Source organism: Aspergillus steynii (assembly GCF_002849105.1).
Source record: "Aspergillus steynii IBT 23096 chromosome Unknown P170scaffold_8, whole genome shotgun sequence".
NCBI classification, from domain to species: domain Eukaryota; kingdom Fungi; phylum Ascomycota; class Eurotiomycetes; order Eurotiales; family Aspergillaceae; genus Aspergillus; species Aspergillus steynii.
In genome coordinates, this window is record NW_020194405.1 from 111962 (window position 1) to 129334 (window position 17373).

At 53.6% G+C, this 17373-nt stretch overlaps 8 protein-coding genes across 8 annotated transcripts; 4 read left to right on the plus strand and 4 right to left on the minus strand.

Annotated features, from left to right (window-relative positions):
* Positions 1-2724: 2724 nt before the first annotated feature.
* On the minus strand, positions 2725-6233 carry P170DRAFT_458400 (putative beta-N-acetylglucosaminidase; the record flags this gene model as incomplete). The annotated part of the gene is made up of 4 exons (XM_024851797.1): positions 5799-6233; positions 5526-5644; positions 2900-5412; positions 2725-2838 (listed from the first exon to the last, which is right to left on the minus strand). The coding sequence occupies exons 1-4, from the start codon at positions 5846-5848 to the stop codon at positions 2725-2727; spliced, it is 2796 nt and encodes a 931-aa protein (XP_024699999.1). The 5' UTR covers positions 5849-6233.
* Positions 6234-7244: 1011 nt separating this feature from the next.
* On the plus strand, positions 7245-7658 carry P170DRAFT_439948 (uncharacterized protein). Its single transcript, XM_024849953.1, has one exon. The coding sequence runs from the start codon at positions 7334-7336 to the stop codon at positions 7604-7606; it is 273 nt and encodes a 90-aa protein (XP_024700000.1). The 5' UTR covers positions 7245-7333; the 3' UTR covers positions 7607-7658.
* Positions 7543-8895, plus strand: P170DRAFT_439949 (putative glucosamine-6-phosphate deaminase). Its single transcript, XM_024849954.1, has 2 exons — positions 7543-7691; positions 7747-8895. Exons 1-2 carry the CDS (start codon positions 7689-7691, stop codon positions 8605-8607), a joined length of 864 nt encoding a protein of 287 aa, XP_024700001.1. The 5' UTR covers positions 7543-7688; the 3' UTR covers positions 8608-8895.
* Positions 8896-9174: 279 nt separating this feature from the next.
* Positions 9175-11073, minus strand: P170DRAFT_415350 (aldehyde dehydrogenase). Its single transcript, XM_024847060.1, has 2 exons — positions 10370-11073; positions 9175-10295 (listed from the first exon to the last, which is right to left on the minus strand). Exons 1-2 carry the CDS (start codon positions 10843-10845, stop codon positions 9281-9283), a joined length of 1491 nt encoding a protein of 496 aa, XP_024700002.1. The 5' UTR covers positions 10846-11073; the 3' UTR covers positions 9175-9280.
* An 861-nt stretch (positions 11074-11934) lies between these two features.
* P170DRAFT_265153 (GMC family oxidoreductase) lies at positions 11935-13958 on the plus strand. Its single transcript, XM_024843107.1, has 2 exons — positions 11935-12313; positions 12451-13958. Exons 1-2 carry the CDS (start codon positions 12067-12069, stop codon positions 13830-13832), a joined length of 1629 nt encoding a protein of 542 aa, XP_024700003.1. The 5' UTR covers positions 11935-12066; the 3' UTR covers positions 13833-13958.
* P170DRAFT_265135 (uncharacterized protein) lies at positions 13959-14344 on the plus strand. Its single transcript, XM_024843106.1, has one exon. The coding sequence runs from the start codon at positions 14085-14087 to the stop codon at positions 14301-14303; it is 219 nt and encodes a 72-aa protein (XP_024700004.1). The 5' UTR covers positions 13959-14084; the 3' UTR covers positions 14304-14344.
* A 362-nt stretch (positions 14345-14706) lies between these two features.
* Positions 14707-16060, minus strand: P170DRAFT_366349 (N-acetylglucosamine-6-phosphate deacetylase; the record flags this gene model as incomplete). The annotated part of the gene is made up of 2 exons (XM_024844754.1): positions 14707-15627; positions 15689-16060. The coding sequence occupies 2 exons, from the start codon at positions 16058-16060 to the stop codon at positions 14707-14709; spliced, it is 1293 nt and encodes a 430-aa protein (XP_024700005.1).
* Positions 16061-16547: 487 nt separating this feature from the next.
* On the minus strand, positions 16548-17341 carry P170DRAFT_265326 (uncharacterized protein). The gene has a single exon (XM_024843109.1). It carries the CDS (start codon positions 17101-17103, stop codon positions 16666-16668), a length of 438 nt encoding a protein of 145 aa, XP_024700006.1. The 5' UTR covers positions 17104-17341; the 3' UTR covers positions 16548-16665.
* Positions 17342-17373: the final 32 nt, after the last annotated feature.

A 17373-nucleotide genomic window follows, 5' to 3' on the forward strand; every position in this document is an offset into this window, starting at 1 on the left:
TTCTTCATTGGCTTCGCCCCACTTTTCTTTTTCCTTTCCTTTTTTTTTTTTTTTTTTACCTTTTCCTTTTCTCATCTCAAGAAGAGATTATGGAGGGTCAAAAAAGAAAAAAGAAAAGAAAAGAACAGAAATTAAAAGAAACTATACAGGGCAGACAATAGATTACCATCTTACTCAACAGTTTGTCAACCAGCAATAAAACAAACCAACGCATAATCATTCATCATTTCCATGAGCCTTCGTTCATGGCTTCGTCGGCACCGATTTCCTGCGGTGTGGCTCATGATTCCCCTTGATCTTTGGAGGGAAAATAACATTCTAGAACAGGGGAACCAGCCAACAAGTTGGACGTGCTTTAGTGTCCGCAACATATCCGTTGTGGATTGGCTGGTCTGCGGATGCGGATGCCGTTGGTGGTACATCCCGTCGTGGGAGTCCGGACCTTACAACAGAACACTTACCTATGGTAGGTAAAGTAGGGACCCTCCTCAGGTATTTCGGACTCCGGAGTAAGTACCGTCCCAAATCATGACGGTCAGATGGACGGCGTCTGCATGCTAGACTACCCCGGTTTGGCAGTTACGGACCTGCCGCATTAGGATTTAGGACGCCCTGCTTTGGATATGCCCGCTAGTCCCGACTGGGAGGGGGCTCCACTTCGACCCGGGGGAATGATCGTTATTCATTATTCATTATTCCTCTGAATGCTGCGGCCGGGGTCGGTGGAGTGGGCTGCAATCTACCACCAGCAGGGATGCGAGTGGAGTTAGGGGTGGTAATAAGCTCTTTCAGCCACTCGCTTCGTGCATCTGGGTATCTAGGTACCTACTTGGGTGCGGGAGTGGTAGGTTGTAGAGGGACGTTCGGTTTTCAAGGGAAGCAGAATCTCTCCCCTGTACGCCGTAGGAACCGGGTAAAGTACTAGCTAGTAATAAGAACCGTGGTTAGTGCTGAGTACTAGGGATGCACCATCCACAGTAGGGCGATTCCTCCAGAGGAATGGAAGAGGCGACATCCGAACGAGGGCATTGATTGGCCCCGGGGTCAAAGCTTACCCAAAACGGTGGTCGGAGCTCCGTCCATCTCGAAGATGCAGGAGAGAGTGCCTCTTTCGCAGACGACGCCTGGCCACGGGCTGCCTCCGGTGTCCAACTCCAAAGATCGCCGCCATAAGGACGGTAGGTACGAATACGCCGTGCCTCCCTACCTCTACTTACTGCGTAGGTACCAGGTCCTTTCCTCCGGAAGATGACTGCATTCCAACTTCCTGCAGTAAATCCTGCGAACTGCACACCCTCCGGAGTTGGCTTAGTTGCCTGTCGCCCAATAGATGGGGGCGGGCTCCGGACGCGTGATTGGCCGAGGGCTGCGTTGTATGTCTCAGACCAGGCCAGGCGAGGCCGGATCAGCCGCGCCTTAATTCGGCCAGGACCGCTCGCGGCGGAGGCAGTCAATGCTCGAGACCGCTCCTATTGGCAGTAACTCTATTTCTTGGTGTCTGCCTGGCGTCTTTTTTTTTTTTTTTTCTTTCCTTTCTTTTTGGCGCTTTCTCTCGCTCTCGCTCTGGCCCACGTCTCGTATTATTAGTCCGGGTACCGAGGGAGATAAGACCATTGTTAAGGTACGGGATACACGATGGAGGCACGTCCAAAGTCAACCTCCCGCCCTGGGGCACAGTCGGGGGGATGACATGTGATCGAGATTACTGGCAGGTAAATCACCAGACAAATTGGTGAAACCCTCTTGTTTTCTTTGCATTTCGGGTGGCGGCAGTGGCTTCTTCTTCTTCTTCTTCTTCTTCTTCTTCTTCTTCTTCTTCTTCTCTTCCTCCATCGTCTGTTCTGCAGAAATCCCGGAGGTCCCCTCGAATCGAAAAAAAGACAGGAATTCGTCCCCGGAACGGTTGGTCGCGTCGACGGATTTTCAGGCCATCACGTGCTGCGGCGTCATCCGACCGGGTGGTTCGAAGGCCTACGCAGTACACCCTACAGACTCTGCATACTCTGCAGTATAGAGTACCTACAGGGTACCTTGTACTCCGGCGGGGCAGGGACAGGCGAACAGACAGGACAACAGTCTCGAAATCCCTGCGATTGTCTACCCAGTTATGCCATGGCTATTCAATCTTCACCTTTCAATCGGAGGGAGCGAGGAGGATTGGATGTGGACGACGGCCCACTTTGGCCCGGTCCCTCGCAAATCCGCAAACGTCCCTGTTCTCGGCAGTGATTGGCTCCGGCAGTCTGTTGGAACCTTTGGAGTTTGAACGGGCCCAACTTTGGCCCCGAGGTCCCGAATGCAGTGGCACTGGTTCCTAGGGACCTTAATTTCGATCTAGGGATGATGCTCCAGCAGACGTCCCGTGCCCACGATCCACGCCGGCCAGCTCTCGGTTGATTGTCTCAGCCTATCGGCCACGATCGATCTAGCTCCCACGAACACGGAACGATGACGAGAAGAAAAAGAGACGCGGAGTTGGTACCATAATTGCACTGCCAACTTTACTACAAAGAGAAGGGGGGAGAAAAGAAAAAGAAAGGAAGGAAGGAAGCCGAAGGTATCCGAATACCGTAGAATCAATACAGAATGGATATCATATGTACCAAGGCAGAGCTGCTAGTGTAAATCCATGTGCCACTTTTCAAGAAGATAAAAAAAAAGTGACGAAGGAGAGAAAGAAGACGGGATTAGGAAAAAAAAAAAAAAAAAAAAAAAAAAAAAAAACTACGAAGCCGTCATCATGGTCCATGTTGAGGCATCGCAATTTACCTCCTCAAAGCTGTGCAGCGTGCTAAAGCCCATCCCTGCCAGGCAATCAAAATTGCCGTCCCCATCAACCTGCACCATAACTGTTAACCAAAAGGCTCATATAAAGGAGAAGGTGATGCCTATTACTCACACAATCCATGATAACAGCCTCGGCTCCTTGCTTACGGATTTGTTTGATTCCCAGCAAAACTAGGCCCTGCATAACGGTAGCATATTCGCCAACCGATGGCGAGATCACCGGCGAGGAAATCCCGCCAGTTGAACCGTGTGTAGATTTGAGGGCCGGCATGTGCTCCGCCAAAGTCGCCCGACCGTTGTAAATGACAACACTGCCCAGGATTGCTCCATCCTGAGGTCGTGTAGCCCTGATGATCCCCGAATGAGGCGCTCCCCCAAGGGCCAGTTTATAGATATCTACCACCCCCTGCCTGGAATTCGTCTTGATGTGATCGAGGATCAGATCGGCGTAATCCCACCCGTGAACGAGATCAAAGGCCACATCTGCGTTATGCAGACCTTGGACCAGCCCGTCCGGAGGAGTCCATGTCGATAGATTCCGCAGGAATACACTGCAGACGGGTCGCGAAAGGGCAGTGTTCCAGCCCAGGTTCGCGAACCATTGTCGTAACCTTTTGCGCTCAACCTGGTTGGCGGACGGAATGCCAAGGTAGATCCCGGGAAGGCGAGAACCAAGCTGGAACCTCCTTACTCCCTTTCGTTGGAGGAGGGTCCGGATAGCTCGGTTGTGGAGAGAATTTCCGATGGAAAGTTTTCGTCTCGTCGGGTCAACAATCAACGAGCCGATCACGCCAGTGCCCGTGGACCTAAAAAAGTATGTTGAGCAAAATCCGTAGAGGGCCTGCGTGCTGCTGTTGCGTACAACGAAGTGCCCCTCATCAACATCCTCTCTTCGCAGGAGAAAGCTGCTAGATGTCACACCCAGGAGCTCCGAGCGCTGCCCTTGAGTACAGTCCGCTCTGACCGCATCCAAGAGAGAATCCAAAGCGTGGGCATCCCGCTCTTCATTCCAATTCTCTACGAGCCAGTGCTGGCGCGCTTGATGGAGTTTCTGACTCCGATTGATTGACCCCGGCAAGGAGCCCATTGGGGCCAATTCTCCATAAAGTACCTTGACAAGGGCTTCCAGCGCCGTCTCGGTGAAGTCGTATGTGCATAAATAAGTTCCAATGGAAGGATCCATGGCGAAGTCATAGGGGGAGCTGGCTGCAACGACTACCATAGGCTTCTCTCGAGCTTCCCCGGCTGGCGTAAACTGTGACCGGCAAATCATCGCCACGTGCTTGGTAAAGCCGTGTTGGTAGAGGTTTCTGTTAGCATCTGCGGTGACAACAATTACTGCGCTAGCTCGATCTATGAGACTCTCATGGATAGGGCGCACGCCGTTGGCCGTGTAGGATGTGTGTAATACACGGCCACTTCTCTGCCGGGAAAGAGACCTTCCCAGCTCTTTGAAAACACTTTCGCCACTTAGAACAGAGGCCGTCCGATCTCCCGCCACCGTGTCCAGAGGCAAATTAAGGTGCTCGATGACTGAGCGGGACACGGCCGAGGCCGGTAGCGGTTTCACTAGGGGAGTCAATAGTAACAGTTCCTCGCTTGGCATTAGGATATTGGACAGGGGAAGCAAGTTCTGCTTGTCCCGAACGACGGAGATCGAGCTGTTGTAGGCTTTCTTGGAAAGACTGGTATGCGAGGGCTGCATCTGCGTGAGGGAGGGAAGGCCCGGAGGGCTAAGGGCCTGCTCCCAGGAGGTGCATTTTGCCTTTAGGTTTAGGACCCGGCGTAGCGACTGTTCAATGCGCTGCCGACCGATAATACCATTCTCCACGCCGAGTTTCAGCCCGTTAATGGCCTCCTGTTGGACCGGAAATGACCTGCAGAGAAGAACAATATCGCAGCCCGCGTTTTTTGCCATTACGGTGCCCCCGCCTACCCCGATGTTATGAGTGAGGGCCTCCATTTCCAAACATTCCGAGACGACTACGCCGTTGAAATGCAGGTCTTTCCGGAGAAGGTCATCAACCACCTGCTCACTCAAACAAGCGTGCATGACGTTCACCCCGGCGGATGACATGGAAACGCCCCCTACCATCATCGAATCTAGCCCATGGACGATGGCATTCCGGAACGGAACCAGCGCAGTCAAGCTGAGCTGCTCCAGCGATTCGGTAATGATAGGCACGTCTGTCTGCGAGCCAAGAAACTCTAGATTACCATATGACGGGAAATGCTTCCCACAGGTCACCAGGCCGGCCTCCTTAAAGCCTTTCAGGAACTCCACGCCGTATTGGGATACCTCCTGGGGATCATCGCCCGTAGTACGAACCCCCAGAGGCTGACTTCGTACGTTGGTCAAGACGTCTAGAACGGGGCCAAGGATCCAATTCACTCCGACGGCTTTAAGCTCCTGGGCAGTAGCCACGGCAACATCATGGGCCAAGGACTTCGAGCCCGTCGCAGCAATGCCCATAGCACTGGGGAATTGTCGGATATAGATTTCATCGTATAGGCTATTCACGCCCCCGTTTTCTTGGTCCAGGGCAATAAGCAGTGGCACAGGATGACCAGCATCTCGGGCGATCGTTTGCAGCTCGAGGACCAATTGCGTGGCCTCTTCTGCAGCTATACCTGGGTTAGAACGCTGGATCTGAACGACGGGCAAGATTCGCGGCGCCAGAATTCCATTCCGCGCGGCGATGCTCAAGAGAAAGACGGGTCAAACGGGAATAATATACATTTCAAATTTTTGGCTGTTAGCAGAACGGAGCCCAGATGGTAATTTTCAATCAGGGAGCGAATCTGAGGACTGACGGAGGTACCGTCAAAGCCCATCATGAACAGCTGGCCCATCTGCCTGTCGAACAAACACAACGCTCAAGCCGTTAGCGCGTACGATCATTGTGTGCAACGAGACCAGGAGTGGGAACGCCGCAATAGGAAAGAGCACGTTGCGGAGGAATGCCGCCGGGGAGAGGAGGGAAGAGGTCATGCCAAGACCAAGGTCCTACCTGTCTAGATCCTCCCAGCCAGGGGGCAGCATGTCCTCCTTCGGGGCCATGAGGGCCCTAGGGTGAGGCGAACCTCTGCAAATTCCAGGAAGGCGGGCAGGGCGAATGGTGGCCCACGCAGGAGGGGGGTGGGTTCAGTCACAGGATGTTGATGTTGGTGGTGGGGAGGGGAGAGGAATGAATGAGAGACAAAGCCGCAAACGATGTCGGAGCTGACAGGTGCCAGAAACGGATAGACCGTAGCGGTTGATACAAGCTACCTCAAGGCGAGCTAGGATTCGACCGAAGACGGGGCAGGGATCAGCATTCTACCGTCAGCTCTGAGTCGCCAGGTCGGATTTTTGGTTAATTCCAATGCCGAAGTACGGGAGGGGAGGTAGGTGGATGATTAGGGTGCTGCTGCTTGCTTACCCGCAGATTGATGGGTCGGAACAGCAGGTGGTCACGGCGCGACATGATGAAATTTGTGGGGAGAGGGAGAGAGAGAGAGAGAGAGGTCAGCAGGGAGGAAGAAGGCACTAGTAGGTATTTGGTAGCCGAAGCTCGATGGTCCGCCGACGATCTGGACAATTGCAATCCTAGGAGAGACCGACGACGAAGGACATTGCCATCACGGATGGATCGTAGGGCAAGAACGGGAGATGACGAGGAGAAACCCGGTAAAGCACAGGAGGGACCTTCGAGGCCTCCGGTGTATCGCATCCGGAGTCTGTGCAGCCTGAGGCCGTGGCATCCCATGATCCCGCAGTCACGTGCGGGACTCGTCCTGTACGATACGGTCGGTACGGTATGCATGTATGTACCGTACGGTACGGTACCGGGAGGGTTGCACTTGCACCTGCCACCTGCCCTTCAACTCTTCCCCGGGTTCCCGAGCTCCACCGAATGCAACGATACCGCATGGGGCATGGGCGCAGTACCTTATCTCGCGCGCCGGGACCGGCTGCCCTATGCCACCTCCTTCTGCAACATTACGTTGTCATTCTTGATGATGAAATGGAACTCTGTCGGTTCGTGACAGATGAACAATGGCATCGGGCTTGCGTCATCCGTTGCCACTGCCCCTCCACAACTCCGGTAGATTCGAGAGCTTCCGCCCGATAATGGCCAACGAGGTAGTAGAAAGTAGCGGCATCATATTGTCACCCTCCACAGCAAATTCCGGAATTCACTGGCCGCCTGGATTGCAACGGAGTCCCGTGGATCTCCTTCCTTTTCTTCCCTCGTCCTGCTTTCCTTCTCGCCCTTTTCTTCTCTTCGTTTCCTCGCTCCGTCAAAAGCTTCGAGTCCCCCCAACCTTCCATCACTTGACCCAGACCCTCTCTCGTCTATCTACACCCACCCCATCTACTACGACTGCCGGTCTCTGCCTATCTAGACCAAGAGACTCTCCTGTTTCGTCTCCCTTTTGGTGACGGCTTGCACTTGCCCTCCTCTGACCCCCCCAACCCTCTTCCTGACCGATATCTTTCTCCCTGTTCCTCTTGACCTAACGCCCCACATTATTCGTGACGTAGCTTGGTCACAAACTCGCCATGTATGGCACACCACTTCTCTTCGCCAGCTGCCTGGTATTCCCTGCGAGCGTGGAACTAATGTGCCTTTTAGGAGAGTCATCATTCGAGAGAATGCCCCGGAGGCATCGGAGTATATTGCTGACTATATCATCAGTAAGTCATGTCTCGATTCCTCTTCAACTGGTTGCTCCCCGTCTAATCGCGGCCGATTCTTTCGAGACGACTAGGTCGAATCAAATCCTTCAAACCAACCGACAGCCAGCCCTTTGTCCTTGGCCTCCCAACCGGTAGCAGCCCCGAAATCATCTACAAGACCCTTGTCCGCCGTCACAGAGCGGGCGACGTCTCTTTCAAACATGTCGTAACCTTCAATATGGTATTGCCAGTCCTCTCCTCGCAATGTGATACGGACGCGACACTAACAAAGGCAGGATGAATATGTCGGGTTGCCTCGTGATCACCCTGAATCGTACCACAGTTTCATGTACAAGCATTTCTTCTCGCACGTCGATATTGCGCCACAAAACATCAACATTCTTGATGGGAACGCCCCAGACCTTGCGGCAGAGTGTGCCTCTTTTGAGGCGCGAATTGCACGTTACGGCGGTATTGAACTCTTCTTGGGTGGCGTCGGACCCGACGGCCATATCGCATTTAACGAACCGGGATCCTCATTGAGCAGTCGTACCCGTGTGAAAACCCTGGCCTATGACACTATCCTAGCCAACTCTCGGTTTTTCGGCAATGACATCGATAAAGTTCCTCGAATGGCGTTGACGGTGGGAATCCAGACGATTATGGAGGCACGAGAGGTCGTGATTGTCGCAACTGGGGCTCACAAGGCACTGGCAGTGGAAAAGGGTCTTGAGGGTGGCGTGAACCATATGTGGACGCTATCTGCCCTACAGCTACACCAGCACCCACTGATCGTTTGCGACCGCGATGCAACCCTGGAGCTCAAAGTTAAGACCGTCCGGTACTTCGAGTCCATTGAGAATTCTGGTACGGACGCACGAACGCAGGGTCCTCCTTTGGTCTATCGTCCGAGAACCTACGTGCCCGCCCCTATCGGGGTGGTCAAATCCCACCAGCAGCCTACCCCGTTGTGCACACCAACCAAAGTACCTAAGGATCTGAGGATCAACACGGAGCTCAGCCAGACGATTGAGGATGACGAGCTTACACCGGATAGCATGTCCTCTCGGATGGTCGATTCTGCTATCAGTGGTTTGGATTCGACCCTGAAAGATGAACTCATGTTTGATCGGATGGGCACTAGAGTTGTGTCTTGAAAAGCGTTTTGTGCAGGAGTTGAGCTATCATGACAAATGAAGCTGATCCAGATACCGAGTACGTAAGAAAATCTCACGGGTGTTTTACAGACCGATTGTGGGATTATTTTTAAGTACAAGTATATCTGACAAGTCAACGCACATTTTCGTTCCTTGATTGGCTTACTTTTTTTTTATCTCCCCCCTATCTAGCTTGTTGCTCTGTCCTTTTCTTTTTCCCTCCGAGCGTTTTTCCTCCCTACACATCACAAGGAGTTCCTATCGTTATGATTGCTATGTGAAAGTCTGCCTATCGCTTTGTCAATGTTTATAGAATCTTGATCCTTTGGTGTTGCTGTCTAAATTAGAATCCGTTGGCTTTGCTTAGTGTATATCAAATAAACAGGAAGGCTTTTTATTTTTTATTTTTTATTTTTGGTCCGATTGATCTACGTTTTCTCCAACCGTCAAAAACCGAACACATTAAAAGATATGTTTGTTGCGTGGAATTTTCGGCGCCTGCACTTTATTCTACCAAATGGTGAGTTTTGCAGAGGCTTGAGAATACTCCAGTATATATATGTGTGTGTGTATACACCTAGGGTTGGGTTTATCTCATTCATTTTATATCCTTGCTCACTAGAAACTAGTTTTGCATCTTAGGCAGGGATTGAATCTTTTGATAGTACAACGCTCATAGTTTGGCAAACACCGTGGCAACCTCACCGCTCATCTCGACGAGGGTGCTCTTGTTCTTCACCCACGCCTCGATGCCCTTGCGGCCATTCTCGACGCCAAGGCCACTCTTCTTCCAGCCGCCAACGGCCATCTCAGCCGGGCTCTCTCCCCAGGTGTTTACCCAGGTGATACCTGCCTGGAGCTGGTCGATTATACGGTGAGCGGTATTGAGGTCCTTGGTAAAGACACCGGCTGCCAGGCCGAGCTCGGTGGCATTGGCCCGTTTGACCGCTTCCTCGACGGTGTCGTAGTACAGGATGGACATCACGGGACCGAAGATCTCCTCCTTGACAATTTTCATGTCATCCTTGCAGTCGGTGAAGATGGTGGGTCGAACCCAGAATCCATCCTGCAGCTCCTTGGATACTTGCGGCTTGCCGAGTCCGCCGTAGAGAAGGGTGGCCTTGTCGGTCTCGATGCCGTGGCGAATGTAGGAGGTTACCTTCTCGAGGTGGGCGGCGGAGCTCAGCGGACCAAAGTTGGTGGCCTCGTCAAAGAGGGGACCGGCGCGAATGTACTGCATCTTCTCCAGGAGCAACTTTTCAAACGCGGATTTCATGCTCGCGGGCACGAAGACACGAGTGCCATTCGTACAGACCTGGCCCGTGCTGTAGAAATTGGCCATCATGGCCCCGTCGACGGCCTTTTCCAGCTCGGCATCCGGGCAGATGATCAACGGACTCTTGCCTCCCAGCTCCATGGTCACGTACTTCATGTTGCCTGCGGCCGAGCCGGCAACCTTCATACCCGTCGCCACCTGGCCGGTGAAGGAGACCTTGGCGATGGTGGGGTGGGTAGTCAAGTAGGCGCCAACATCGCCAGCCCCGTAGACGACATTGAAGACGCCAGCGGGAAGTCCAGCTTCCCGGTAAATCTCGGCGAGGGTCTGCGCATGCAGCGGGGTAAATTCACTAGGCTTGTATACCATGGTGTTACCCGCAGCCAGACAAGGAGCTGATTTCCACAGCGCACTGGTTCCCAAGCTTGTCAGCACCCTAGAATCCAATTTGAGTTTCCCCGAGGGGGGACACGGGGAAGCACTTACATTTGGATGGGGTAGTTCCAGGCGCCGATGCCCGCGCAGACACCCAACGGGGCCTTCTTGGTGAACACCCAAGCATCGTCCCTCAGCTGGGTGGTTTCCCCGTTCAAACCGCCGCCGCCCACCAGGTTGGCATAATATTCCAACACGTCGGCACCCGTGACGACATCAACGGTACTCGTCTCGGTGAAGGCCTTTCCGGAATCCAGAGTTTCCACACGAGCGATTTCATCGTTGCGCTCTCGCAGCAGGGCGGCGGCTTTTTGGAGGATGCGCGTGCGCGCGATAGGAGGGGTCTGGGACCAGGAGGGAAAGGCGCGGTCCGCGGCGGCAATGGCGGAATCTACATCGGCATGCGAGGCGATGTGAATTTCGGCTAGTGGAGATGCGTCGGACGGATTGACGGTGTGGAAAGTCTTGCCGGAGGAGGCCGACTGGACCTGACCGTTATAATAGAGCTGGCGCGGGGCGACGGACATGACGTAGAGAAAGAGGGGAACGGAAGCTCTAGAGAGAGGGGGGTTGGGGAGAGAGAGAGAGAGGAGGCGGGTATAAGGAAAGCGGGGGGTTTGGTTGACGGTGGAAGGATTTATTCCAATAGAGTTAGATCGGGACGATAAGAGAGGGAAGAAGATGAGAAGACGAGAAGATGAGAAGATGAAGAAGTACGAGTGGCGGGGAAATGAAGTTTGCAGGGCCCGAGGAAGGGAAAAAAAAAAAAAAAAAAAAAACACAGACCGAATCAACTCCAAATCGTCAGTCTTCAGGCTGCTCTCACCGCCATCCCATTTGGACCCGTTTCATCGTCCGCCGATCCTTGCATCCTCTCCATTCCATATCTACGGAGTATCGATCCTCTTCACCTGGACATCCGTGGATACTCCGTATGGTCCATGGCGATTGGGCCTTGTTCTCCTCCCATCCGCCAGTCCATCGTCCGCCTACTCAAACGGGCATACACCCTCCCGCGACACCAAGAAGGTAAAAGATTCCCTCTGCGGTGAATCTCCGATTAACCAGTGTTTTAGTGGCATCGTGGCGCCGGTTAGTGCGTGGATGTGACGTCGTGACTCGAGCGGGAGTAGAGACGAGGTTGAAAAGAACCGGCCACCTTTGGGAATTGGAAACCGCGAGGGCTGGATCAATCCGCAGCTCCGTTTTCACCTTTCGCTGGGACTTGCACAGTTCCTCCCGCGTAACGACTGGAGAGCGGCATCAGACCACACGCGAGGTGTACTCCGGAGTAGCATTATCTATTATCTAATACGCCGACGCGGGCCCACTGCATGGGGATGTCTATGCATCTCGGCCAGTCAGCGATCGCCCTCGGTTTGGTGCCTTTTCTCAAGGTGGGGAATATCGGATGGAGCCCGGCAGAAACGCAGGAAAGCAGGGAAGAATGAGGGAAAAAAAAGAGACAGACGGAGCCCGACATTTGGAATGAGAAACGGTAAGGAAAAAAAAAAAAAAATGGGCTGATGGTTGGCCGAACGGCCGAATCGGCGAAGTATCACCGCAACTTTTGACTTTGCGTTCTCGATTTAAAAGAACCTTTTTTTTCTCTTTTTCTTTTTCCCCTTCCCACCCTCTTTCTCTCTCTCACACCCTCCTCTTTTTGACTTTCTCTCCCACCCCACCCTTTCTCTCTCTCTCTCTCTCCTCCCTTCTCCTGCGCTTCGGACCTCAAATCTTCATTCATCATGGTCACCACAAACGAGTTCCCCGCCAGCGACGTCAACAGCTATGACTATGTCATCGTCGGAGGTGGCACGGCGGGCTGTGTCATCGCCAGTCGATTGGCCGAATACCTGCCTAACAAGCGCATCCTGGTCATCGAGGGTGGCCCCAGTGATTTCAACGACGATCGCGTTCTCAACCTGAGAGAATGGCTGAACTTGCTGGGAGGCGAGTTGGACTATGACTACGGTACCACCGAACAGCCCATGGGTACGTCGCACCGCATGGCCTCCATGCTTCTCCGGTCCCACAAATCTCGCCGATGTCATGCCTCGTCCGGATGATCGGAATCGCACGAATCTCTCCGTCCTTCCCCTCTGTCGGCTCTAACGATTCTTGTGTTACAGGTAACAGCCATATCCGCCATTCGCGTGCCAAGGTCCTGGGTGGTTGCTCTAGCCACAACACTCTCATCTCCTTCCGTCCCTTCGAATATGACTGCAAGAGATGGGAGCAGCAGGGCTGCAAGGGCTGGTCCTTCGGGACTTTCACCCGCCTGCTGGACAGCTTACGCAACACTGTCCAGCCCGTCCACAGCCGCCACCGCAACCAGCTGTGCAAGGACTGGATCGAATCTTGCTCGACTGCCATGAACATTCCCGTCATTCCCGATTTCAACCGGGAGATCCGCCTCAACGGCGAATTGACTGAAGGTGTCGGCTTCTTCAACGTCTCCTACAACCCCGACGACGGCCGTCGCAGCAGCGCCAGTGTCGCTTACATCCACCCTATCCTGCGCGGGGAGGAGAAGCGCCCTAACCTGACCATTCTCACCAATGCCTGGGTGTCGCGCGTGAATGTCAGCGGAGACACCGTCACCGGGGTTGACGTGACCCTGCAGTCTGGAGCCAAGCACACCCTGCGCCCCAAGAAGGAAACGATTCTGTGCGCCGGTGCCGTGGACACCCCCAGACTGATGCTGCTATCCGGATTGGGTCCTCAGGAGCAGCTCCGCTCGCTGGGTCTTCCCGTCGTGAAGGACATTCCCGGTGTGGGTGAGAACCTTCTGGACCACCCCGAAAGTATCATTCTTTGGGAGCTCAACCAGCCCGTTCCCCCCAACCAGACGACCATGGACTCGGACGCCGGCATCTTTTTGCGCCGAGAGCTTCCCAATGCCGCCGGTACTGACGGTCGCGCCGCCGATGTCATGATGCATTGCTACCAGATCCCCTTTTGCCTCAACACGAGCCGTCTGGGATATGACTCCCCCACCAATGCCTTCTGCATGACCCCCAACATTCCCCGCCCCCGTTCTCGTGGCCGCCTGTATTTGACCTCCGCCGATCCCCAGATCAAGCCTGCCTTGGACTTCCGTTACTTCACCGATCCCGAGGGCTACGATGCTGCCACCATCGTCGCGGGCTTCAAGGCTGCCCGTGAGATCGCCAACAAGGCGCCCTTCAAGGACTGGATCAAGCGTGAAGTCGCTCCGGGCCCCAGCGTCCAAACGGATGAGGAGCTATCCGAGTACGGTCGTCGGGTGGCCCACACCGTCTACCACCCCGCCGGTACCACCAAGATGGGTGATGTGACGCGCGACCCCATGGCTGTTGTGGACCCTCAGCTCAAGGTCCGTGGCTTGAAGGGTATCCGCGTTGCGGACGCTGGCGTCTTCCCCGATATGCCCAGCATCAACCCCATGTTGACTGTCCTGGCCATTGGAGAGCGTGCTGCCGAGTTGATCGCCGAAGAGGCCGGATGGAAGCGTGAGCAGCCCCGGCTGTAAATGCCCCTTGCAACATTGTTCGTTGCCTTGCCTATTTGATCTCTTGTCTTTCGAGGGCCTCGTCATACAGGGGATTCGAAAATTCGACAATTAAGCTAGGGGTTTGAACATGTGTGGCTTCCGGAATCCAGAAACAAAACAAAAGAAAAAAAAAATTATGATGGGGGCGGAAATACCTGCGCGTAATCCCATGTATGTTTGCATGGCGTGTACAACATCACCCCTACGACCGTACATGATTCATGACACCAAATGTACAACCAGCCCATGTGTTTGACAAGGAAGAAAGGAAGACAAAGCATTCTTTTGCCCCCTCACTTACCCCCCTCCTTTTTGTGTGGTGGCTGTCTCTCTTTTGGTTGGTTGTCAGTGATTGATTGTTGCCAGCGCATGATTTTGTACAATTCCATACATTCACAAAATGCTTTTGTTGGATGTGCAGTTGGCCTTGTTATTGTAAAAGACGTATAAATATAGACCAGATAGACTACAATGAAAGAAATTACATGAAGTATTGAGTCAGCAACAATTAAAATGAGGTCGGCGATCAATAAACAATACCCATAGAAAAAGTCACGCTTCTGTTTTAAAATCATTGGTGTCTGTGTCATTCAGATGGATGGGTTTAGTCTAATGGTATACGTCTGTCTATTTTGCAATGTGCTTCGAAAACGAAAGATCAGGCAAGCGAGCCAAGAAAAAAAAAAAAAAAAAAAAACACACTCAGAGAAAACGATAGAGCCAGTTCAGGGAGTTATATATCACCTGTGATATGATGGGAGAGAATCAACGCTCGACACAAGCAAAAAAGGTCTCGTCACGGTTCAAACCCCCCTCCCGAAGATAATAAAGCTCGCCCAATCCATTTGCACCTTCACGCTTGGCCCACGGCTGCCCCTTTCTCGGTATCGAAGATCTTGACTCCACGCTTCCACACCTGATCAACCGTCAAAGTGGGTCCCGAGTAGGGATCTGTCTCGTCGCTGAGCACGACCAAATCCGCGTCGGCACCGCTATCCAGAGAGCCCTTAATGCCTTGCAGCCCCAAGAGACGTGCCGGGGTGGCTGTGACGGAATTGAGAGCCTCTGCGGTCGAGGCTCCCGACCACCGGCGGAAATTGTTGACGCACTCGATGAGGGTGGCGGAGCTGCCGGCAATCTTGTCCGACCCTTCGAGAGTTAGACGGGCTCCAGTTTTAACGATGCGCTCGCCGTTAGTCCACTCGTAGATGCCATCCGGGAGGCCGCAGAGCTTCATAGCATCGGTGACCAGGATGAGTCCATCCGGGTGGGCATTGTACGCGATGCGGATGGAGGTAGGATGAAGATGAATACCGTCAGCAATCACGCCATAGAAGGGTCGACGGCGTTCGTTCTGACCCAGCAGACCAAAAATACCGGGGTTTCGATGATAGAAAGGTCGCATGGCATTGAATAGGTGGGTGATCATGGTCGCGCCTTGTATTGTGGCCGTCATCGCTTGCTCGTACGTGGCGTCAGAATGACCGATAGAAAAGATGACACCCCGGGAAGTCAGGGACGATATATTCGCGATCATGTTCCCGACCTCTGGAGCAGCGGTGATCATTTTCACCGTTTGGGCGTTGCCAGTCAAATTATCCTTGCCGTAGCACTCGATAAGATCTTCGAAGTCTTTGGCAGCCTGCAAGACTTCGGTTTTGTGGACACCGTTGCGACCCGGACTAATGAACGGGCCCTCTACATGTGCACCCAGCGATTCTGCTCCATCCTCCGCAGAATGTGTGTTTCCCGGTGGTCCTAGGGAAGGGAGTACCTGGGCAGTCTCGTTAGCCTTCTTCAAGGGGAGAGGAAAAGGGCCGGTGTAGATCACCTACCTTCCAGTACACTTCTGGGGTAGAGCTAACGACAGTTGGAAGATATGAAGTCACACCGGTGCGAGCAAGGCCCTTGTTGACCATACACAAACCTTCTTCGTACTCCTCTCTCGAGGCACAAGGAACGGAGAAATCAAAGCCTTGGGCACCGTTCAGTTGCACGTCGATGAGGCCGGGAGCCAAGATGCGGCCGCCCAAGTCGATGACCTCATCGGGAGAAAGATGCAGACCATAAAAGGCCTCCTGGGCCCGAAGAATCTTGCCGGAGAGAGAATCTATCCAGACATCTTGTTCTATAAGATCATTGCCTCGGATGATGCGGCAGTTGGTGAATTTGGTGATGCGAGGAGGGGAAGAGGTTTTGCCCGGCATGACTGCGAGGATAGTCGGGAAGAGGTTGGGTCAAGCCACGAGAAAGTGAGACGACGAGGGGCGGGTGTGGGCCTCATATGAGGAAGAGGGGAAGGATGAGAGATGGCCGGAGAGAGGAATGGATGGAATGGGGAATGTAAAGGAAGAACTCCGGCGGCAACCTTCAGGACGGAAAACCCCGACAGAGAACCTGGCAATTACATGGTGACATCGAAGATGGCGGAAAGAAGGCATGGCAGTCCCTAGGGCCAAAGGCGATCGACGACCGTCCAAGGGATCCACGGGGCAGATGTGACGTCGAAAAGCATGAGGCTTTTCAAGGTGACATGCGCCCGCTGACTCACCGCTGACTCAGCCGGTCCCGATCCGGGGGAGACGCCGCGTACCGTACCGTACAGGACCATACGACGGAGGTACCGGTATGGTCAGTAAGTAATCTGGGGAGTATCAGGTACCTCCCGACCGAGGGAGGTAGCTGGGTAACCTACAGGTACATACCTACCGACCCAGGTACCTGATACTAATATATGCATGAAGCACACCAAACTACCACGTTGACGGAGCTTGCCACCCTGCAAGACACGGCATGGATCTGCTTCCTTCGGTCATCCTTGACTCGGTGTTCTGTAGACCCTTGGCAGGAACTCGGCAAGTACGGGAGGCACGGGAGGTACGGCGTAGGACAGGGATCGAGAAAGAAGGAAAATAAGAATACCACCCCCGCATTCGGCGTGGTTGCAAGCGGCCGATGTCACCGTCTCTTCGGGTGGCAACGCGGCCGGCGTTGCAATTCTTTTTGTCACGAGGAGATAACAGGCGATAAGACTGCCCCAATCGGGTAAGAGCGAACCACCGGATTTCTTCGCTTGCGGAAAACCACTTCCTTTTCTCTCTTTCTCTGACTCTCGCCTTTTTTTTCTGTTCGCCCTTCTTTTTCTCCGATCCACTTTTCTCTTCCGTTCTTTTCTTTTGCCTTTTTTTTTTCGTCTCCTCCCGATCGGCAGCCTCGCAGTGTCGCAACCTTTTTTTTTTCTCCGCATCATCTTCTCCACGAGTGGAGCCCGTACAAATTACGGAGTAATCGGAAATGCGCGAGAATCGCTGGGAGGGGGCCAGAGTATCTCGAGGATCGACCAGGCACGTCGTGTCCCCGGTTGAATCCCTCGATTGTCTCCCCAGTTTGACTCGACTCCGTCATCTCCTGTTTGACGCTTGTAGCGTGGTATTTCGAAAGAATATTTATCCACCGTTATCTCCCGCTGGTAGCATCTCGTAAGACTAAGACACTCGCCGTCCCTATCTTGGGTGGTCCC